Genomic DNA, 25238 nt, shown 5'->3' with positions numbered 1-25238 from the left:
ACCCAATAGTGCAGACTGACAATGATCCTCAACTGATATTTTCTAGGAGAAACAGTATTTCTGGCATGACGTGGAGCCGCCATCTCCAAGGCTAGAACGGACAGATGTCATATTTATTTAATTTATGTACATTATAATTTTATACACTAAGTTTGCATATGAATCCTAATCGACAAGAAATATATAACCAGTGTGTAGGCCCAGTAAGTTGAAGTCGTCGTGGCCTAAAGGATAAGACGTCCGGTGCATTCGTATCTAGCGATCCAACGGTGTTCGAATCCCGCAGGCGGGTATCAATTTTTCTAATGAAATGCGTACTTGACTTCCACGGTGAAGGAATAACATCATGTATTAAAAATCAAACCCGCAAAATTATAATTTGCGTAATTACTAGTGGTAGGACCTCTTGTGAGTCCGCACGGGTAGGTACCACCACCCAGACAATTTTTGCCGTGAAGCAGTAATGCGTTTCGGTTTGAAGGGTGGGGCAGCCGTTGTAACTATACCGAGACCTTAGAACTTATATCTCAAGGTGGGTGGCGCATTTACGTTGTAAATATCTATGGGCTCCAGTAGCCACTTAACACCAGGTGGGCTATGAGCTCGTCCACCCATGTAAGCAATAAAAAACAATCTAGATACAAGAGGCAAACGAAAGACACAAATGATTCCAAGAGTCGATGTGTCGGGCAATATGTCGCAGTTCCTAAAAACGTGAAGTGTAGAGCAGCCCCTATTCAATTGGAATCGAGACTGACCTCATATTCCAACCATTGCGTTGTCAATAGGGTCCAAAAACGACCCTAATGTCGGGTGGCCCTTCATATACCCATCAGAAACTAGCAACGGCTGACTCTAAAGTCGACCTCTCGTGTGCCAGAATCATAAAATAAGCAATTTCAATATTATCGCTCAGCTAAGCCATAAAATATCAAGTACCATACAAATATTAAACGACGCCAACTGAGTTCCCACACAATGCAATTTTGTTATGTAAGAAAACACGTGTTAATATAAAGAGTGCAATGGAGAAAATGTTAAGATTAATCGTGAGACGGTCATAGAGCGCTAGTAAAATGATTAATGTGAGTGATTAAAATTATAATTTATTCAATTCTGGTAGTTATTAAGGTCGGTACCGCCGTGCCAGAATATCTATAATTATTGGGGAAAACCACGACCCTCTAGTCCGACTAATTTCATCGTACAAACTCACGGTAGTTTCTGCCACAAATTGGTACTTTAAATTATAATATTACAACATATGTATGTACTGCAGATTCACTCATACCTCGCCGGAACTATCATCCGCACCATCTGGATGGTTAGCGTTCCACTACAATGCGTTTTAAAAACAGTTTTCTGCCACGCACAGTAAATCTCTGGAATTCGTGGCCATCAGCGGTCTTCCCCAACAACTGCGACATTGGGTTATTCAAGAAAAGAGCATATTCTTACCTGAAGGGTAGGCAACGCACTGGCGTAAACGCTGGTGACCGTGGGCGGCGGTGAATCACTTACCATCAAGTGACCCGTCTTGCGCGTTTGCCTCTTAGTTGTTATAAAAAAAATAGAAATAAAATGGGTGACAGCATTATGTATAATATAATTTTATCTATGAAAAAATAAAAATAAGTGTTATAAAGTATATTTTATTAATTCAACTTCTTTTTAATAGATACCTCGCCTATGGATGACCTTATTATTATTATCAAGAATATGGATGGCAGACCTCCAGATACCGATGTCAATGTATCCAGTGCAGACAATATTTGCTGTGCCACCTCCACCTGTAATGCTGCCAGTACAAGTCATTCAACTGCCGCCTGCAACAAGAAGTACCACAACAACCACAACAACCACAACGACTACAACTACAGAAGCTAGTGTGGCAATAGCCTTTCCTTTTCCTATGCCTATGCCAGTACAAATAGCTGTACCAGCCATGCCAGCTCAACTAAGTTGCCAAAATACGCCAAGACCGAAAAACTGCCCACCTTGTCCTCCTTGTTTGTGTACTCCGTCTTGCACCCCAGCTTTCTTCTCCTATTGCTCTCCGTGTCATCTGAAATGTAGGTGTCGAAATTCCGAAGACACGCCAACACCTTTACCTCCAAATCCGCCGATGCCAATGCCAGCTATGTATCCCTCTCCAGGCATGGTGATACCTCCACCAGCAATTATAGTACCATTTCCGCCATCGCCAGTTGGAAACAGACCTAGAAATGGGTATAGTGATGAATCAAGTTCAGATACTAGCTACGACTCCTGTGGCTCATCAGACCGTGATTACAGGAGGGACGGGAGACGATTAAAAAACAGACGCTTACGTGATAGCAGAAGAAACATCGATAGAGACGAGACAGACACCAGTGATGACGAGCTACTTAAGCCCGTCCTATCTTACATCTCAAGAAACGGCGATGTGAAACTACAGAAACGCTTAAATTCTGATGAAGCGGCCAGTTTACTTGGAGAACGTAGAAATGGTAAAGCACTTAAATCTAGGAATAAAGGAATTTCTAAATCTAGAGTTGTTTTTGAAGATGAAGAACACAAAGACAGAGGGAGTAGGGGAGTTTTACGGAAAGATATATCGAACCATATCTTAGATAAAGGCCATAGAAAGGTGGTTTTTCATCCGGCTGGCGATAAGCGTATTACAAATATGACTCTTACATTTAACGTAGATTAAGTTTAAGGTACATACTTTTGTTTGTTTTTGTTATTTTTATAACCTTTTTTCTTTTAAACAAATAAACTGTATAATCATATATGTTTTTACGTCTTTGAGAGTCTTTGACACAAGCATGGTGATCATGACTATGCAAAATTCTTCTTCCTACCTTTATTCTACTGGAAGTGATGGGCACACTTTCCCACTTTTTTTCTATCGCTCTAGATGAGCATAGAGAGACATAGCTATCACAACTTGAATCCGCTACTCATCCTGAGACATGAGTCAGTTGTGGATTTTATGTTTATTACACGATGTTATTCTTTTGTCGTGGATACTCATAGTGCATTTGGATGACATTTGGTGTTAATTGTTTATGGGAGCCTGTAGATGAAAAAATGCGAATGCTAGAATCAACCTTGAAACATCAGATGGTAGTCTCGTTATTATGGATCATAAATAGTGGCTGGCCTCCTCTGTAAGCCGGAACACATAACCGCGCTTGAATTCAACGGTATACCATCATACCGTTGAATTCAAGCCATGAAGGTTTATACTATTCTTTCAGTTTGATTATAATTTAACACAATGCACTTGCTGTATTACGAAAGCCGTTGAAGACAAGGTATAAAGTAGTTGTTGGTTTAAAAAAAAAGTTTTTGACGCATTACTTCCTAGTAGTAGCCTAGTTCGCTAGTAACATCTTCCCATTATAATTATCATTCCAGACGTTTCCAATATATGTTATTGAGTGAATATGTTCTTCTGCAGTTGTGGACAAATTTTAGTGCTTTTTATATTTTGTACAGTAAAGCGTATTTATCTATTACTATTTATTTGTGACGATTTTATTAGATATTTGGAATGTTTAACGACGGAGGGAAGATCATCCACCGAGCGGGTGATATTGCTCGGTAGACCGACGGTCCAAATGTTGTTATTCGGAACTTGAATATCTTGTGTTGTGTGATGGCTATCCGCCACATATAATTAGTTAGGATCGCGGGTACAAAATACATGTAAAGAAAGTGGACTTCTTTTAACGTTTAACTTTTTCTGTGCTTTCGCTGCTTGCTAAAGCAGTTAGAATTAATGTGATATATCAAGAAAACAACGGCGACAGAGATGGGAAAATATGAAAGATATAAAACTAATTTCTATGTAGAATTGTAAACGAATTTACTATAAAAATAGATTTTTAATATAATAATCAGTGCAATCACTATCTTTGAGAATAGAACGTTTCCTATTCCCAGAATTCCCAGAATTATAATCTATTTTGTTCCCTCAGCAAAAAATAATTTGTAAACATGACTTACCACACAATACTTCCATTCTTATTCAACTAGAATAGGCTATTCATGCTTATGTAATCATATACGAGACCTAATAAATCTAACTACAAATCATTTCTCGACAATCATGGAAAGATTTGGTACAATATTGTCATTCGTATTAATCGTAAGGCAAATTAGATGTTCAGACATAAAAAATGGTTTAGATTTGAACAGTATGTCGCTATTCAACAGCAAAGAATTAAATCTAGCTGATATTTTTGAAATGGACTTAAAATTACCAAATGGGTTACCAAAAGTTGACAATGTAGATCAAAATGTAAATAAAGATATCAGCCGAAAAATAATTAAGCCAGATGTCACGGAGCTAATGTCAAGGAGAAAGGAAGAACAAGAACCAAAACACCGTCTAACACTGCCAAAACAAGTTGACAAACCCAATTACATGACGTATCCAATACCAGTTTATCAAATGCCACCAATAATAGTGCCCGCCAGAGCATATTTTGAGCCAGTGCATCATGATCATCCTTCACCTAATACAATACGGAAAATGATAAGGAATGATAAAAGAAAATTAAAGAGAAGAAAGTACATCAGTAGCTACGAGTACTATGATAGCTATGAGGATTCTTATAGTGACGATAGTTCTGACTCTTATAGATAGATCTAGATGGTCTTCGAAGTGCTTAAAATGTAAGGGATCAAGCTTAAAAGCTAAATCCGAAATCACGATCTAGTGTTTTATTAGGGAGATTTTTTAAATATCTTTCGTATTTAGGTGGCTCAACAATTCTGCCACTGTCAGGTGATCAGAAGAGAGATGTGGACCGGAAAAGAGAATTACAAAATAAAGACAAGAACTGTGACATAGATATTAATATAATGTATAAGAAACATTTGGTTTTATGTTTATATCACAGCGACTTAGTTTAGTACACTAATCTCAGATTATTATGTGCCAATCCAAGATTTTCAATGATTAAAACTTTTTGAGTCTGTTTTTACTGTGTTTATTGGTTTGCTCACAATATATCTGCTGCAAATTACTTGTTCTGCTTGGGCAATCAACATATAAGAGTACCTATGTGGTGAGCTTATTCCTTCTGACACTGACACTCTGACACTGTGTTGGAGACTATAATACTGATACCTACAAGGACAATAAAATTTGTGGTTGCAGAATCTTGTAGCAAATGAAATATAATTTATTATTATTAGGAATGTAGTAATTAAAGTTTTGTGAAATAAAACAATAAACAAGGAAAATAAGAGATCTTTATCATACAATTATTCAACTATTAAAATTAAAGTCTTGCTACAAAACATATTTTACTTACAAATGTGATGTCTTTTTCGTATTAAAAAAAAACCGAAAATGCAGACGAGGAAAATTATATAAATGCAATCATAAAACTTATATTGGTAAAAAAATAAAATTAAAAATATTCTCATTAACAAAATTATTCTCGACAGAAGTATTCGACCGCTTAAAATAAGCACAGCTACACAATAAAAATTGAGCGTTCTGTGTAACATCCAACTAACACAGATCTTGGACGTTGAACATGGTGCAACTTCTGAGGCATCTGAACTATGTGTTCATACATCGACAGGTCAGAGGTCGATCTGTATTCACATTCTGCTGTCTATAAAATCCGGTAAACACTTAACTTATATTACTTATATTACTTGTCGTGGCATTGACAGCGTCGGCATCATGCAGATATATGAGACCGTCAGTGCAAAAGTGACCTAACCCACATTTTTTCATATTCGCGCTTATATATAATATTTAGAACATAATCAATTTGAAGGCAAAACCGACTTCTCCATAGTCTCATCCATAAAGAACAGATGGCCTTGTAAACATTATTTTTGCGCGTAATGTTTTTGCCTACGAAGCAGTGTAGAAATAAATTCCACCCTCATTATCTTCATACTAACTATGATAAGCTTAGGAGACTTTTGCGCTGACTGCCTCATATAGATGAAGAAATAATTGAACAAAAAAACCACATGACAGCAAAATAACGCTTAAACCAGAAAGAGTGTTCTAATGTATAACTAATAATATCATTTACAATATAATATGCATTGTAATGCATTTGGCACAAAAACGAAATCTATTCGAAAAACTTAACAAGAAACTTAATTTACTTTTTATCTTCCGCGAGTACACAGACTGACAAACTGATTTACTAAAAGTATTGTCTAAGTCGTGAAAAATTCCCTAAGACTGAACGATGACAATTTTTTTAATTACGTCTTTGTAAGTTGACACTGTATTAAAGGTAGGTTTTGTCTTAAATTTAACTTGGCATAAGCCTTTTTCTTGGCTTTACATTTACTTCTTCTGTACAGCAATAGTCCGGAATACGCCAAAATAGCTACTGCAATTAGGAACATTGTCACTTCAATTGATATTAATGTGATCGGCGCCGTTACGTGAATGGTTCTCAGAATTCCGTAAAGCGCGTCAAAAACATCTTGTTGGACCTGCAAGCATCTGTATATTAATATGTGAAGCAAAAACTTTGTACCCCTTTTTACGAAAATTGCGCGGACGGAGAAGTATTTTTCCCACACTTATAGAGAATAAAGAGAAGGAGTGCAGAATCAATATTTTTTTTTTAATTATGCATAAAAAATACATTAAATAGATATTAATAGAAACATTACACACACCATTTATTTGTCACACACGCGCATGCATATTAGGTATTTGTTTATTATTAAACTTTTCTTATTGCTTATACTCGTAGTCTGTGGTCAAATTGAGAATAGATTAAATATTGTTTGTCTTTAACAATATTTGTCTAAAGTTCAATCTTGGCGAAATCTTTGATTACAGAAGTATTTAGTCTTTGACAATAGAATCATAATAGTGTACGAACCTATAATTTCAATTAATTATAGTCGAATTTCGACTACCGGGGGAATAATAGTTATAGTTAATTGTGCCACGACAATTGACTGTGCGCGCCTGTACAACAAAATCCCACAAGATGTTCAGAACCTACATATACATAGGTTTAAGAAAACTGTTAAAGAACATCTGTGCAATAAAGCTTACTATAAAGTCAATGATTATCTAGAAGATTGCACAAAGTGGGAATGAGTTGCTCGCTCCGGGCATTTCAATATTGTAGTAATTGTTACGTTATAATACTCATTGTAAAAAAACTCATATTTAAAAAAAAAAATGTAATATTAAAAAATTTATAAATAATAATTTATTAAAAAAAAAAAAATGCCCGCTGAGTTTCTTGCCAATTCTTCTCAGGACGGAGGCTAGTTCTTGTGAATCGGCGGTAGTTCTTTTGACGTTCAACAAGTATGTACTTTCATTTATGTTGAATAATTTTTTTTTTATTTGATTTGATTTGATTTCATACTTAACAAATAATATTGGTCTAGTCCGAATATTCGGATATCCGATTAGATAATTATTATTGCAACTTCAGAGAATATTTATGTTGAACAAACTCATGGCCCACTTGATGTTAAGTGGTTACCATATCCCATAGACATCAACAACGTAAATACAGCTACCAACCTTGAGACATGTGTTCTAAATCTGTAGTATAACGGCTGCCTCATCTTTCAAACCGTTGTTTCGCGACAGAAATAGGCAAGGTCGTGAAACCTACCCGGGCGGGGTCAAAAGACGCCTTATCCGCAGCAATTACTCAAATTAGATTCTGTACGGGTTTGATTTTAAGCTATTGCATAGCTTTTATCGCGGGCTTTGAGCGCGGCAGCTGAATCAAGAAATTCCGTAACGAAAATAACCTGACACCACCACTACGCCTACTATGTAGCTCGCGTTCAACACATTCACACGTTGCGCTGGTGTAATGTTTGTGAATAAGCGCGCGGCGTGACGTCGCACTGCATGAGCATCATGAAAAGTCTGCCCATCTCTCTCTCACGCGGTCTAGCTAATGAGTGTGAAGGCGACAGTTAATGTTTTGCTTTTGTTAATGTTTTAAATATAGCGTGGTCTTATTTTTATTTTTGTTTTAATATTAAATTATTATTGTCTAATTGTAATTGCATAAGTTGATAAAAAATGCTTTGCAATAGCTTTACCGCGGCAGTCCCCGAGTGCCACACGTGTTTTTTTTGTTTCACGATGTTATTCCTTTATTTTAAAATTGTAATGAAGTTCTTAGCGTGATTATCTCTCGTCTCACTAATTGTTAAATATAACTACATATACTTACAACTTTTATATAAGCAACCGGCAGAACCAAGTCGGAAAACATTTCAGTTTTATCACTAAACCTCAAATCAGCCAAGTTCATATTCATTTGTAGCGACAGCGATGTCGAGAGCGATATCCCAATGTTCTGGAAAAGGTAAATATTATTTTCTACTGTGTTATTTATTATTGTAATCGCACAGGAGAGAAAAACAAGTAAGCTAGTGTTTACTTGTTTTACACTTTTACACTACTTAGTGAATACGCAACATCTTTAACAAAATTATTTGTGACTGTATTTTGTTATTGGAAAATTAAATTACTATTCTTTTTTTTTTTATTGCTTAGATGGGTGGACGAGCTCACAGCCCACCTGGTGTTAAGTGGTTACTGGAGCCCATAGACATCCACAACGTAAATGCGCCACCCACCTTGAGATACAAGTTCTAAGGTCTCAAGTATAGTTACAACGGCTGCCCCACCCTTCAAACCGAAACGCATTACTGCTTCACGGCAGAAATAGGCAGGGTGGTGGTACCCACCCGCGCGGACTCACAAGAGGTCCTACCACCAGTAATTACGCAAATTATAATTTTGCGGGTTTGATTTTTATTACACGATGTTATTCCTTCACCGTGGAAGTCAATCGTGAAGATTTGTTGAGTACGTATTTCATTAGAAAAATTGGTACCCACCTGCGGGATTCGAACACCGGTGCATCGCTTCAACACGAACGCACCGGACGTCTTATCCGTTAGGCCTCGATAACTTCTATTTTATTGGATAGTTTTACTCATTAATTCGGAACGGGAACGTGATTTTACGTACGGTCTAACAGTACGCACTACAACCAGTTATTAGCTATATAAAATAATCTTTTTAGGATATATTTTTAATCCACTATGTTTTATTGCTTCGTTGTTGGAGTCCTTCGAAGCCTATACTAAGTATCTCCTAAAATGATGCCCATGGGGTCAAGACGTTAGCAATGTCACTCACATGTTTGCTCGAATTGAAGTAGATATACCGGGCGCCTGCCCCTTTAAACTCTGTAACTTATTAAGTTTCAATATTGCCAAGCACAGCTATTTAAAATCTAATCGTGGTAAACTAGATTTATTTAAAAATATCGGACTATGTACTTGCCGATTCTTCTCCGGGGTGAAATTGCTTTCGGAACCGGCACTAAAATCATGAGTATTTGAAAGCGTCTTTATGAAAAGCTTACATGAATAAGAAGACTTTTCATTTGATTCCATAAATAAGTTGATATGTATTAGCGCCCCTGTGACGAAGAGTTCGGCTTACAGCGCTGTATCCGATAGTTCAAAAGTCAATACTTACAGGCTCTAATAGAAAGTGACTATCATGTTTACTAGGATCTGGATTGATGCCCTTGATGCGCTCATATATCTTCGGGTCTGTCTCGAGGAAGTGGGTCCTGGACATCGTTATAGGAATACCTAATAATTAAAAAAAAACTAGTTTGTATCTCTGTTTTTTTTCGTGCAAAAAGCTAGTCATTTAAAAAATATAAGGTGGTATAAATTGTAGATGTTAATCTGAGCTCATTGCCGCTGGTAGCCAGCACCTTGTGAAATAGAAACTTTAAACAATCGAGCCATATTATTTTTTCCTCTAAGCCGAAATCTAAGATTGCTTTGCCGAAGAATTTACCATTTAAAGAAATTAAAAATCGTCCGCCATTTAAAACCTTATCTTTATAAATGTACACCATTAATATATTTATTTGAGAGTTCTATCTTGTAACAATGATACGGGAGTATCAATCGATGCATTAAAAAACGATCCAATCACAACGTAGTACAGGAGGGATATCAATCATGAACTAGCAATCTCTTACCGTAAGTACAACTAGAAAGGTCCATCATCCCACAGACCCCTGCGGCACAATCCCTGTTAAATGTTTCATTACTGATTCTGTATATCCAGGCATCGCCTCCATATTCCATGTTCTTGGTTCCGTGGAACTCAAGATTCAGTTCTCTGCAGACTCCCAGCCGGTAGATGTTGATCGGAGTCTCCACATTGAGCCCAGGTGGATAGGCTGCTCCCTCGTATGTGTTCTTGTATTTGTAGCTTGAAGCAAAACTTTCAATTAATCACTGATGCGATTTAATTCGTTCATAGCGTAAAGTTATTTGTATAACTTGTGTGCTTCTTCTTTTTTGTCTCCACCTTATCCCACTAGGAGGGGTCGGCACAGCGAATTTTTCTATTCCATTCTCTTCTATCAGCTGTCATCTCAACACTCACTACACTCTCTCTCTTATCGTCATTCACACACTCCATCCTCGTCTTCCGTCGACCTCTTCCCCCTCTACCTTGCACTACAATTTTCATACATCTCCTAGTCACACGCATCAACTACAACTTGTGTGCCTAATGCGAGTTTTTTTAACGTTTTCGATAGCGTAAAAGTTAACTCGAATTTGTATGGAGTTGGAACGCTTGCCTACGTTTGCCGCTAAGGGCGCTGTTTAAACTGCATGCAAAGGACAATGCCCATTTTCTATGGGCGTTTGGGCCCCTAAAAAAAGTTGTCCTGTCATGATGGTTTTAACTTAATTTGATAGACAAAGAAATATCGTTTCATATTCAGAAAACGATTTTTATATTCTCACCCAGGTTTAAGAGAAATCTGTTTTTTTTCTGCAGCTAAAATTAAGTTGTTAATTGTTTTCTTCGAAATCAATAATCGCTCTCATAATTATTTACAGTATTAAATAAGTTAATTGTGGTTAATGTTGCTAGAAATAAGCCCTTACGTATATTTTATTATTATTATATCCTCATAATAATAATAAAATGAAATGAAAATCCGGAAGCCGGCAACGATATTGTTGTTGTTGTTTTTAAATTCACCAATAAGCAGGCAAAGAGCGTAGCCTATACAGCCTAGTCTGTCGAAGTTATATATTTTTTATGTCAATAAAAAGCCGGTGTATCTCTTTTTATTGCTTTTTGGGAGTTTTGACGTCAACTCGACGAATACCACATTGACTGAGCATGAGCTTACGCAGACCTTTTATACACAATATTACAAATACAAATAATACAAATTACACAATAAATTGTTAAAAAAACATTAAAATAAAAATTCAAGTGACGCTTCACTCGGGTTGCTGCCAAAACTCTCTGATCATATATAATAAGAATAGAGTAATGGTAGGCCATTGATAATTTTACTAATGGAATCATTAATATCTAAAAATATTAAATAATTCATGGTTTTAAGTGATAATTATTATTACAATAAATATTGAATTGAACAAAAATAAACTAAGAAGTCTGTGAATTATAAGCATTAGCTATTTTTTTTTATTTGTTGTTCAAGTCACAAACAACTCTTTCGTTTGACAGCATATATGTTTGCTATAAGGCTGTATGGGCTAAGCCCTTTGCCTATTGGCGAATTTAAAAACTATGGCATGGATAGTTTTGGGATGTTATCAATTAAGTAATTTATTTTTTTGGAAAACAATGCCAGGTTGAAAGAAATGTTGATACATAAACTAAACAACGTGAAAAAATAAGGCATAGTTTTTGAAGTACAAATAGTTTTGACATAAAGTTGGCCCACTTTTGGGCATTGTCCTTTGAGTTAATTTTACGCGATCGAGAACATTACAAAACTTAGCATACTAAACCGATCTTCCCATCGATTCTTTGAATTTCGTCGGTCTTTACTTTATGTTAAAAAGCACCTATTTGTGCGCATTCGCTATGGTACGTTAGTAATACATATTACGGAAAAATCTTATTTTATACAATGTTTAGCGTAGATGTTTTTCGTGAATGCGTAATAAATATATATTGAGAGTCGCATTAGGTACTCGAAACGTATGTAGCGGGCTTATTACTCGTTAACCCTAACGAACACAACAAAACTGATTTATATCTTTTATTCGTTCGGGATCCATTGATCGAGTATTCAATTTAAAAAAAAAAGAAATAATCATTATCCTGCCCTTCTCCCAGTCACCTGGGGTCGCCGCAACATGTTTTCTCCTTCCATACTCTTCTATCACATACCATTTCTTCGCTCACTCCCCTCTTACCCATATCGTCTTTCACGCAATCCATCCATTTCTTCTTAAGTCTACCTCTTCCTCTATATCCTTCCATATTCATAGTTAACATTTTCTTACCAACCTCATTTTCATTTCGTCTCATCACATGTCCGTACCATCCCAAACGCGCACTTTTCAACTCCTCTGTCACAAGTGCCACTTTCAGACTTCCTCTAACATATTCATTCCCTATTCTATCCAATCTCGTTACTCCACACATCCATCGCAACATTCGCATCTCTGCTGCATGCAATCAATGTTAAATGAAAAAAATTAATGTAATTATTGACGATGACAGTCTCAAATTTGAAAATTAGTGGAAAATTATATGTTCAATTTCTGAACGTCAAAATGTCAGCGAGCGACGTCCGCCATGACACTATTTCTCTTTCAAATCCAGCCGCTAAGAGCAACGCATCAATTTTATATTTCTCATAAATTCAGTCTTTAAATTTGTTATATAAAGGTAAAATAAATATCTCAAAACAATAAATACAGTCCACGCTTAATTGCCACAACGCAACATTATACATCCATAAGATAACTACGGAATTACGTAATTAGTGTCATAAACGAAAATAGCACACGGCATTGACTGAAGTACTTGCCAATTAAAGTGTTACGCCAATGTGGATTGTACTATTTGTATCGTTAGGATATGAACCATGGCCAACCAAGTGTCAAGCATATGTCGGTACATCTCACGAGCGAGAGATTTAGACTTAGAAAATACATGTCAATCATAGTAAATTTAAATTAAAACCCCTAAAAATTATAAGTTTAGTAGTATTTTATGTATGTTATCCCGTGATATCTATTAGTCACGCGAATTAGTCACTTTTGCGTGGTCTATAGTATCCGGCAACTCGAGTAATAAGTTAATTAAAAAAAAGAAGAAAAAAAACTTTTCTCCACGAATTAAAACTTTCTTGACCGCGATTTTGAGGTAGGACCTCTTGTGAGTCCGCACGGGTAGATACTACCACCCTGCCTGTTTCTGTCGTGAAGCAGCGTTTCGGCTTGAAGGGTGGGGCAGCCGTTATATGAGTATACTGAGACTTTAAAACTTATATCTCAAGGTGGGTGGCGGCATTTACGTTGTAGATATCTGTGGGTCCCGGTAACCGCTTAACACCCGGTGAGCCGTGAGCTCGCCCACTCAAAGATCAAGCTTCGAGGCAGATTCACTCCGGGTCCTAAGAACGCAAGCTTAGTGTGTGAAATTTAAACAGCACGGCTTAAAACGGCGTAAAAGTGCCGCGCGGTACTATTTATGACTATAATATTTTAGACTGGCTAGGTTATCGGCGATAGAAGATCTATTTTGTAGAAATTCATTTACCATTACCTTTCTAGAGCTCTTTCATTCATCCAGTTATCGCTTTTCATGTATTTCTTTAGAGTTTTTATGCTGAACCTGTCTTCATCACGGATTCCCACCCTCATTCTGTAAATGGTCTTGTTGTCGTAGAGCTGGAAAATCACAATGATTAGAAGATCACATGTAAATTAATATGGTAATTATTCAACTATTTCTTCAGTACGGATTGCTAAATAGAAGTGACAGCAACAAGAGTTGTATGTGTGCAAATGTGACCTTGATTTGACTGAGGTTCCAGCTTCAGCTGTTACTTTATTCAAACGGAGCTTAAAGGGACTTCAATTATAGTCTATTATCGTTTGCATAAATATTTTTCATCCCTCAGTATTCAGTTTGTAAGGGTGCAAAATAAAAACGGTAGAGGCCGCCCAGTAAGTGTCTGGCACGGATAGCATCGGAGTCGGTGACGTAGAGTTCGGTCTCAATAAAAATATACACATATCTCACTTACTCTGTCCATGATCCCGAATTTATCAAAGTAGACGATTCCAGGGACAATGTTGTAGGCTTGCGAGATCAGAGGGTCACTGTATCCCCATAGAAAGCTGTATACATCGATGGTCGTTATGGACTTGCAGTTGAGGGTGGAGAACAGCAGTTTAAATGTATTCCTAATGAAGAACGGTAAGGAGCTCACCAATGAAGCCACACTCTGTATGCATGAAATAAAAAATACTTTGAAAATGTTCCCTAGCACATTAATGAAGTCTATGTCTTTGCCATCGATGGAAGAGGAGCGTATTTTTGACTTCGCTTAAGTGTTTTCCTTTGCTCACAAGAGTTTTATTAAGGCTTTAAATCGTGCTATGTGTTTATCGAAAGACATAGACATCGAGAATGGCGGCACTTACTTTGATATATATATATTTTATTGCTTAGATGGGTGGACGAGCTCACAGCCCACCTGGTGTTAAGTGGTTACTGGAGCCCATAGACATCTACAACGTAAATGCGCCACCCACCTCGAGATACAAGTTCTAAGGTCTCAAGTATAGTTACAACGCCTACCTCACCCTTCGAACCGAAACGCATTGCTGCTTCACGGCGGAAATAGGCGGGCTGGTGGTACCTACCCGTGCGGACTCCCAAGAGGTCCTACCACCAGTGATTACGCAAATTATAATTTTGCGGGTTTGATTTTTATTGCACGATGTTATTCCTTCACCGTGGAAGCCAATCGTGAACAATTTGTTGAGTACGTATTTCACTAGAAAAATTGGTACCCGCCTGCGGGATTCGAACACCGGTGCATCGCTACATACGAATGCACCTTTAGGCCACGACGACATGAGGACAAAGTTTTTTTTTTATTACTTAGATAGCTGGATGAGCTCACAGCCCACGTGGTGTTAAGTGGTTACCGGAGCCCATAGACGTCTACAATGTAAATGCCGCCACCCACCTTGAGAGATGAGTTCTAAGGTCTCATTTTTTTACATTACAACGTCTGCGGCGCTCTTCAAGCCGAAACGTATTACTGCTTCACGGCAGAAATAGGCATGGTGGTGGTACCTACTCGCGCGGACTCACAAGACGTCTTACCACCAGTGATTGTCAAAAAGCATCCTGAATGCTTTGTGACAGAAATAAGCACGATGGTGGCTTCCACTCGTGTGGTCTCACAATACAGACAGTTACCAATACTGTTTTATGATTACAACAATTAATGCCGATTGTATTTATTTGACGATTAGTATGTACATATATCGTCATCATTCTCCTGCCTTTCTCCTAGTCCGCTGGGGTCGGCGCAGCATGTTTTCTCCTTCCATACTTCCTCTATCATATACCATTTCTTCGCTCACTCCCCTCTTACATTCATATTTTCTTAGGTCTACCTCTTCCTCTATGTACATATATATTGCGTTAACAATTTGGTGCTGCAGGATTAGAGCATCGACACAATATTATTGATTTCATGTTAAACAGTTGGCTTTAAGTCATTTTCTCCGTCTGAAAGCTGAATAATATTAAATTTCGTTCCTACCAACAGAGCCAGATTGGGCACAGTGACGATAACATCTTCAGGTCTGGCCACCGACTGCTCGGGCACAAAGCGAAGCTTCATGTTCGGCGTGAACTCCAGCTCACCGGCTTCTTCGTCCAGATCTATATCAATGTTCTGCCTTATTTCTCTGGAAGAAACATAAAAGGCAAGTTAATGTTGCTTTCTAGTCGCAAACGGATAGATTTCAGAGATCGTTACGGATATATTATGTTACTTCATCACAGCTGCGGTATTCTAAAGAATGTCAACATAACGCAAGAGCTCCGGTCACAGCAAGGCCCTGAAACTTCGATACTTTAAGACAAATATTTGTTTGTATGGCAACTAACGACATCTTGTAGCGGATGCCCCTAAACTTATATGCAGTTAATGTTAAGGTGTACAACTAAACACAGAAAAAAAATCATACAAAACTATTTGTTATAGAAAAATTACAAAATGCTTCAGTAAAATAAAATATAGGATAGGAAATATTTTAATGCCATCTACAGGAGCAATGAGAAACGAAATAGTAGTCGTCGTGGCCTAACAGATAAGACGTCCGGTGCATTCATGTTGAAGCGATGCACCGGTGTTCGAATCCCGCAGGCGGGTACCAATTTTTCTAATGAAATACGTACTCAACAAATGTTCACGATTGACTTCCACGGTGAAGGAATAACATCGTGTAATAAAAATGAAACCCGCAAAATTATAATTTGCGTAATTACTGGTGGTAGGACCTCTTGTGAGTCCGCGCGGGTGGGTACTACCACCCTGCCTATTTCTGCCGTGAAGCAGTAATGCGTTTCGGTTTGAAGGGTGGGGCAGCCGTTGTAACTATACTTGAGACCTTAGAACTTATATATCAAGGTGCGTGGCGCATTTACGTTGTGTATATCTATAGGCTCCAGTAACCACTTAACACCAGGTGGGCTGTGAGCTCGTCCTCCCAACCAAGCAATAATAAATAAATAAATAAATCAAATGGACAATGAATGTAGTGCGTAATTGGATAAAAAATTAAATAACTTGATTAAATTGTGGTTATTATTATATAATTATTGTTAAAATGAATAGCCATGGTAAACCGGTTTATTGTTTGTTGCCTTGTTTGGTTACAAAGCTCAATATTTGACTTTCCTCTGAACATACTAAATAAACTTCGTTATATCGCAACGGTTAGAAGCAAATAAATAAGCTTGGATACATACACATACAATAAAACCAAGCTAAAACTACAAAAAGAAGATTACTCAACGAGTCTGTACCCAGCAACGAGTTGCAGTGGACAGACGATTGACTTTTTTTTCCTACCTATGCTGATAGCCTTGAGAGGCTATTTCAGCTTCAGCCTAACGTGTAGGTGATCTCACGTGGCTCAAACCGGAGTGTTGCTAACACTGACCCTAGCAAGAGCAGTGCTTCGCAGGATATACCACCGAATCGGAAACGCGACCCACTGAGAAGATCCGGCGAGAAACTCAGTGGACTGTGTCTATGGGCTAATTCGCTCGTCGCCCCCTTCGTCGCAAGCGACGGGTTCGACGAGGACGGTGACCGATGCTTGTGGTGCCTAAAAGCACCGTTAATGGATCGGGACGATCCGTAATGACGTGCTTTGGGCGACGTTGACTGTTTACCATTCGGTCTACAGGATCGGGTATGTAGTTTCCAGCGGCCACGTCAAGAGGGTTCTCATGTCGTGCCTACGATTGAAAAGTTGCTGTACGGAACTTGCACAGATGTATAAAATTGTTTACGCCATTCAGGATTTTGTAATATTTTTTTAATTCATCAGTACCTCAAGAAATCAAAATAAATATGTATTTATCGTAAAATGTACGTTTATTATAATAAAAAAACTGAAATGCATAAAAAAAGACACTACCTACCATTACATAAAACAGTATATATTATGTAAATTAAAATTATTGTTCTCCATTAAAACAATTTTTTTTTCGTTACGACGGATCTTTTTGTCTCATGAATATATTCACATTCATTACAATAACTAAATTACATATTTTTTTTCTAAAATGTTTTCAGTTTATCGGTAATACATACATATATGATCCTCATTTATAGGCTTCTCATGTTTTTATTTGGGGTCATCTGCTTATACAACATACCTATACATTACGGAATACAACTTCAGAATCCGTTACATTAACGGGATTGCGATCCGGTAGTATGATGCACTATCGAAATAATAGTCGTGGCCTAAAGGATAAGACGTCCCTTCGTTCGAATCCCGCAGGCGGGTACCAATTTTTCTAATGAAACACGTACTTAACAAATGTTCACGATTGACTTCTCTCTGGCTAATGTGTTTGGTGGCTTTTCGTTACATTTTTTTTTTTTTGGGGACGGGAGATAATCAGAGTTGTGGGTGCTCCTACGTCAAAGCACGAGCACCCGTGCTCTGTTTCTCCGTCTTCACTAATTTCCATTGCGATATTATTTATTAAACAAAAGAGAAGATCGAGGTTGGGTAGTGTAAAACCAAAAAATGTATATTAGACTATCTAGTAAGGCTTGTAAGTAGCAGGTTTTATAGGAGCGAACGGATATCCATTTAAGCAGCAAATTAAACCATATCATGGCAATCAGATCAGTCAAGAAAAAATACCCCAAAAGGTGGGGTCGGCACAAAATGTTCTCTTTTTCCATTCAGGCCTATCATAACGTCATCACTGTACTCACACCCTTCTCTCGTACTGCCAACTTCTTTCATACCGTCCATCCAAGTCCTTTTAGGACGTCCCCTCCTCACATTAACTTTCAAACGTAAAAAGAAAAAAAAATATGGCAATGAAATTTAAATTTTAAAGAAATATAGCTTTTTGAGAAGAGGGCCCTTAAAACCTGTTAATTCTCCGAATTTAAATTTCAAATCTCAAATGATAAATGTTAATTGTTTAACATTGGCAGGTAGACAACATAGTGTAATGAATACATTTGTAAATTAATTTGAATACTGATTTTCAACTAAATCATTTTTATTTTTATTGCCTTTAATATTCAAAGGTTTATCTATCCTACATCGTTAGACCAGTTTTATTTACATATCATTAATATTATTTTTTTATTGCCCGTGTAGGTAGACGCGCATGCGGCCCACCTGATGGTGAGTGGTTACTGTTGCTCATGACTGTGAGTAATACCAGGGGCAGAGCCAAGTCACTGCCTACCATTAAGCACTCTTCACAAGCCTTATTTGAAGAAGGACATGTTATAGCGCTCGGGAAACACCGAGGAGGGGAGCTCATTCCAAAGCCGTATCGTACGTGCAGAAAAAGATCTCTGGAAATGCACTGTGGATGAACGTAGTAGCTCCAGGTAGTATGAATGAACTCTACTCCGGTGGCGGGCGGTGCGATGGTAAAAATGAGATTATGGTATCACGGTGCAAAAAAACAGGGGGTGCCGAAGTCCCTCCGCAGACCCAGAGATTCCAAACGATCCGTGAGAATTTCTGCTGAAATTGCGCTTTAAAACTAAATTCTTTTTCATCTTTCGAGTCGGCAAATGAGTTCCTATCAATTAAAATGAGGTCGTCTTTCTGGGACTTGTGTCCGTGAATCAAAAATTAGTTTAAAATATCATTCTGATTTTTAATGTTAATTATTTCTAATTCTAATTTTCCTGTCACGATACCTTTAACCAGCAGTAATTAGGCGGATAAAAGAGACAAGACGACATTCTTCGCGTTAGATTTCCTCTCAAAACAACATTTATTTAAAAAAAATCCTATTCAACATAAAGAGCTACATTAGAATTAAATTTGTTACTGAAAATAAATTATGATTGTTCAGGGTACCTATGCATACGATTTGAACAACTAAACTTTGTTAAAGCAATGAAATATATTTCTCAAATTTGAAAAATGAAGACTTCTCATTGTTTTCCTTGAATAAATGCAGTTTTATTTACGATCAGGATCCCTAATTAATAAAAATATATATTATAGCCTATCTCACTCAGGAATAGTGCAGCTTTCAAATAGTGAAAGAATTTTTAATATCGGTTCAGAAGTTTCGGAGCCTATTCAATACAAATAAACAAACAAATCTTTCCTCTTTATAATATTAGTATAGATAGTATAGAAAACAACATCCGAAGTGTGGCGCGGTTTAGCTTGATGTCACAAATCGTGACACCAGAGACTTAGATCGTTATTGTAACACGAACCCGAAGGAGCCTTGAACGTGTTCAAATAAAGGTTTTTTTTAGGCGATTGTTGTGCTGACTTTACCACCGTGACTATAGAATTATGTTGAGATGTTGTTTAGAATTATGTTAAATTACGTTTTTTCATGCACACCGATACTTAGGTTTTTTTTTTTTATTGCTTAGATGCGTGGACGAGCTCACAGCCCACCTGGTCTTAAGTGGATACTGGAGCCCATAGACATCTACAACGTAAATGCGCCACCCACCTTGAGATATAAGTTCTAAGGTCTCAGTATAGTTACAACGGCTACCCCGCCCTTCAAACCGAAACGCAAGACTGCTTCACGGCAGAAAATAGGCAGGGCGGTGGTACCTACCCGTGCGGACTCACAAGAGGTCCTACCACCAGTAGGTATGCGAATTTCTACGCAGCAACCAAAATATAAGCAATTTAAACGCGTTGCTATTGAGTGTCGTGGCTTTACTAGCCTGGTATCGAGTCCTGGGCAGGCGTTCGAACGGCTCATCCGATGCTAAGGCTAAGTTACCAAGATAAAAATGCTGCAAAAATAAATGCATTCCTCGCTCGTGCCGTGTGCATCCGGGCTTAATTCAAAGTTTAAGAAGGTATCAGCACGATACTATGGATCTTGGTAATGAACAATAGGTATGGAAAGTATTACCACGGACGAATCTTGGAAACGGCTGTAAATGCTCTGATACGCGGCTAGGTTATGCAATACCATTTAACGTTGGTAGCAAAGTTTTTTTCCTAAGATTCATCTTTAAGTTTTTATACGTCTTTATATACGTCTTTGGGTTTTTTCGTTTTCCGACCCGGAAGCTGTTTATAGACTAGCGCTGTAGGATAATTACTGACATCTTAAGGTTTAAATTCAATTTAGGTATTACTTTTTCTCTTTTGCATCGACATTGACCTTTTAAAAAAAAACACATTTTTTATTTTTTTATCTAAAGTTCGCTTATCTAAAGCATTTGTTTTAAATATAGATTTTGGAATGTCAATGTCGGGAATAAAATGGAATTAATAAAATACGTTCTATCTTCTTTGTCTTTCACCACTAAGCCTTGATGTATAAAAACTTCAAGAATTTTACTAACTCGATCGTAAAGGTTCACATGTTCATGTCAACTTTGTGAGCAGTGTTCTTAAATAAAAAAACATATTAGTCGAATAATTGCAGTCCTAGAGAGCTGGCTACATAACACGTCATGTAGAAGATTAAGTTTATAATAATTATATCTCGAATCATTACGAAGTTGTTGAGATAAGCCTACATCGCTAGACGGCATGTACATACATACTGGTTTTAAATTATAAAACCCTATTCTTTTATAGTAAAATAGACATCAGCCTCATGCCTCAAAATTGGTGTGGACAATTACTGCGATGGACATCAGTAACCCGCGTCTACCAGTCTTCCGTGATTGTGAAAAAATGTGATGTAATTTCGTGTATTAAGAAAAAACTGATTTATCGCGTGTTCAATCAAACTCGACCTTATTTCCAAGATAAGGACCTACCTCGTAGACTCGATAATAATACAATATGTCTGAAGCATTCAGAGTATTTTCTAAGTCTATAATCAAATCAGCTCTCTATGAACGGGGAAATTAGTGAGGTTAAATGTTAAAACAACTCGTAAAACATAACAAATTGACACAACAACAAGTTTACAACTCGCAAAAACCCAAGAAATACTAGTTGAACAACTTCCCTGTGAAATACAATTTATTACTAATAATTTATATTTCAATACACATTCCAATATAATATTTTACGACAAAAATTTCGATTCCAATGAAATTATGTTAATGTATATTTCTTAGTTGAACGTTTGCCGACATTAACTCAAAGCATTAGTCTCGTGACTCAAGGACCTCATGAACTTGTCTTGTCTATGGTCTTTAATTACAACTGCTAAACATTTCACCTGACCATCTGTGCTAATTGATTTATCACGTAAACAATAACGTGTACATTTGTACGCCGCGCCGTGACGAACCTCACGTGATTAGTACTTGAGTTTATTTTTTTATAATTAAAGACGTAAATGTTATAATTAAATACATAAATATAATCAAACTAGCCGTACTCGCCCGCTTCGCTGGGCATTTAAAATTAACATTATTATTTATTGTCATTATTATTAGGGAGTCCAACACTCTTAGAAATGCCTATCCATGAAGTACATGTATTTTCTACATGGATACCAAGTTTCAAGTCAATCGAATGCATGGTTCAGTCAGTAGTTATAACGGAACATCCGTAAAAACCACTGTAAATTTATATATTACTATAGAAGTATAGATGAGAAGTGTCATTTTAAAGTGCCAATTTCACTAAATAATAATTAAAATAATTAGCAAGCCTATGTATTTCTGATATCCAATGTGGTGCATAACCACAAGAGTTGAATTATTACAGAATACATACTGACTAATTTCCGCCGTATGAGTATGAAAATAATGCAGTCCAAAGACCAGGTTTGCATTGCTGCAGATGTGTAGAATATAGGTACGTATGAAAGTGATGCAGTCCAAAGACCCGGTTTGCATTGCTGCAGATAGGTAGAATATGCGTATGAAAATAATGCAGTGCAAAGATCCGATTTGCATTGCTGCGGTTGGGTAGAAAATGAGATCACGACACTCCTGATATTAAGTGGTTATTAGAGCTCGTAAATGTAACTAGAATGTAGCCTTGAGTTAATAGGTTGAGCCCTCAGGTCTGAAGATCGGACCAAAAATAATAATACGCACTCTAACCGACTATTAATTATAAGATACATATGTGAGTTTCCGGCCTCTTTCGGACTACTTCCTTATCAGGTATTCGCATACTGTAAATTAGCTAATCCATGGTGCTTAGAACGAAATTACAAGACGCAACCTCTGTGTGGGAGCGATGAAGGACGTAGCAGTCAAAACATTAAGCCCGAGATCATTTTGTGTTGGACATGCGTCCGACCTTAAGCTCCTTCCAATTATAATAACATAAAGGTTGGATTCTAATCGATATATATTATGTAGAATTCGAACAGGGCACGATGTTTTATAACAATTTCAAGACCGTGGGGTTCATTAGATTACAGACCCAATCAGCGGTCGCGTTTGCGGCACCCACAGTTCGTCATTTAGGTGCAATATTGACGAATCTGCGTTATCCCTAACCGCCCAAACACGTTATACAATGACTCGGCTATAAACGGGGTGTAATTAAATACTTACGCGTAAGTAAACGGTCCAACTTCTTGTACGTTTAAACTGTGATCTTCTCCCGACATGAACTCCTGAGCGTTGGTCACATTAAATACATATAAAGACAAATGGGCACCTTCCACCTCTTTTTGGAACATATTGAACATAAATGAATTGTTGGTGACGCGGGTATTCTGAAAAAAAAAAACATATTTTTTATTTCCCTAGTAGGCAAACGAGTATACGGCCTAGCTGATGGTAAGTGATTACCGTCCCTAATGGACGTTAAAAATGCCACCGTTACCCTAGTAGAGTATGCTAATAGTACACCTATACCTAACTCCAGATGACAGCATGTGTATTATCTATGATGATAGCTGTGACTGATTTAATGAGGAGTAAAACGTTGGCATTGGTCAGACACGTAATGAAACAATGAACAGGTTAAAATTACGAATGATGGGCGCAAATGAGGCAGAGATCGTGCAAAGACAAGTGTATTGTGAAATGTATGATAGGACAGAAGATTTTGTTCAGAATTAAAGAGAAAGCACAATGTGTCGACCGAAAGACATACCTACTTGGAGTTTACTTTTTAAAAAATAACTCGAACGATGAATAAAAATTCAATTTGTTTTAGAGCGTTCATTTTACTTTTGGCTACGATGACATTATATTATTTAGAACCTCAAACTTTGAAGAGAGTGAAACCGCCCGGTATTTTCAACTACTTAATCTTAAATTATACTAACAATATGCCTTTTAAATAAGTCCTCTATTGAAATGGGCACCTAATTAGTTTTTACAAATGTCTATTGTTTAGTAATAAAATCATGACCCAGTTCTAAACACATTCGCTCTTAAACAATAGACTGCGTAGACAGTTTAATATGTCAACGAACTGCTTAAAATAGACTAGAAAGATTTCCTAATGAAACATCAAACGGATGTATACTAATATGAATTTAATAAATAAAATGAGTTTTAGAAGCCTTTTCAGGGAATCCTCTATACAATAGAGATGTTTTGTAAATGATACGCCACGCTGAGCTGACCTACGTGGTCTGCAAAAACAAGAGCAAGGTTAATGGCTATTCAAACCTAGGGTGTGGTTCTTCTCCACCTTACGACAAAAGGTTGAATTATTTTGAGTATTGATTTTAAAGGAGAAAAAACCACAGTTAAAGCATGTGTGACCGAATGGTAAACAGTCGACGTCGCCCTAAATACGTCATTACGGATCCTCCTGATCCATTAACGGTGCTTTTAGGTACCACAAGCACCGGTCACCGTGCTTGCCGAACTCGTCGCTAGCGACGAAAGGCTTCACGAGTAAATTAACCTATAGACACAGCCCACTGAGTTTCTCGCCGGATATTCTCAGTGGGTCGCGTTTCCGACCCGGTGGTAGATTCTGCGAAGCACTGCTCTTGCTAGGGCTAGTGTTAGCAACACTCCGGTTTGAGCCCCGTAAGCACACCTACACGTCAAGGAAAAGCTGAAATAGCCTCTCTAGGCTATCAGCACAGATAGGAAGAAAAAAAAAGCAAGATGATAGACGCTGCTAATGGGTTAACGCTTACAGTCATTTGGTTGTCACAGGATGTTGGGGCACACGGACGATGGAAAAGCTAATGGCGGTATCATGAAGTTGATGAATATGTGTGTGCTCTGCAGACAGTGGTAACGAAATGTTTATGAGTTCTCATGATCTTATGAAGGATATCAATTTTGTTATTGACAGGAGTAACGATTGCGTATAGTCCACTAGCCGATAATTCGTGCGGTAATAACAGAACGCTGATGACATCTGCTATTATACTTACATAATTGATTAAAAGCTGTATAGGATCCAGAGCCATGGTGACTAGTGCCGCAGCCAATATTGTCACTCCGGCTATTGCCGTTATAATTATCAATCTACCTGAAATGCACTCGGTTACTTGTAAACAATTCTGTAACAGGAAAAAATTCTTTTGAAGATTCTTGGCAAATCATGCTTGGTCGGTAAGTAAGTCTGGTGGTACTTACTCCCTTTTTTGTAGAATAGATTAAGATTTTCGCCAGTCACCGCCATTTTAATATATTATGGGAAAATTGTTTATTTCACTACTTAACAATAAAAGGTACCTTCATTTCGGGCCATATTCAAATTCGTTTCCAAACAACTTCACGGTCGAATGTACTAAAGAAAAATAA

The 25238-nt window shown here is 37.4% G+C and overlaps 1 protein-coding gene and 1 long non-coding RNA gene across 2 annotated transcripts; one reads left to right on the top strand and one right to left on the bottom strand.

The window, feature by feature from the left end:
* The first annotated feature begins 4000 nt into the window (after positions 1-4000).
* Positions 4001-4975, top strand: LOC134199021 (uncharacterized). Its single transcript, XR_009973336.1, has 2 exons — positions 4001-4668; positions 4754-4975. It is a non-coding gene; the product is annotated as an uncharacterized LOC134199021 (long non-coding RNA).
* A 1215-nt stretch (positions 4976-6190) lies between these two features.
* On the bottom strand, positions 6191-25189 carry SCRB12 (scavenger receptor class B member 1-like). The gene is given in 10 exon segments (NM_001279493.1): positions 6191-6471; positions 8202-8327; positions 9524-9642; positions 10044-10279; positions 13622-13746; positions 14106-14306; positions 15642-15789; positions 23070-23233; positions 24866-24963; positions 25170-25189. Coding segments are annotated over 10 exon segments (1470 nt in total). The 5' UTR covers positions 25186-25189; the 3' UTR covers positions 6191-6234.
* Positions 25190-25238: the final 49 nt, after the last annotated feature.

This window comes from Bombyx mori, chromosome 6, assembly GCF_030269925.1.
Source record: "Bombyx mori chromosome 6, ASM3026992v2".
Lineage (NCBI taxonomy): Eukaryota > Metazoa > Arthropoda > Insecta > Lepidoptera > Bombycidae > Bombyx > Bombyx mori.
Note: the sequence above shows the minus strand (reverse complement) of the source record. Positions and strands in the feature narration are given on the sequence as shown.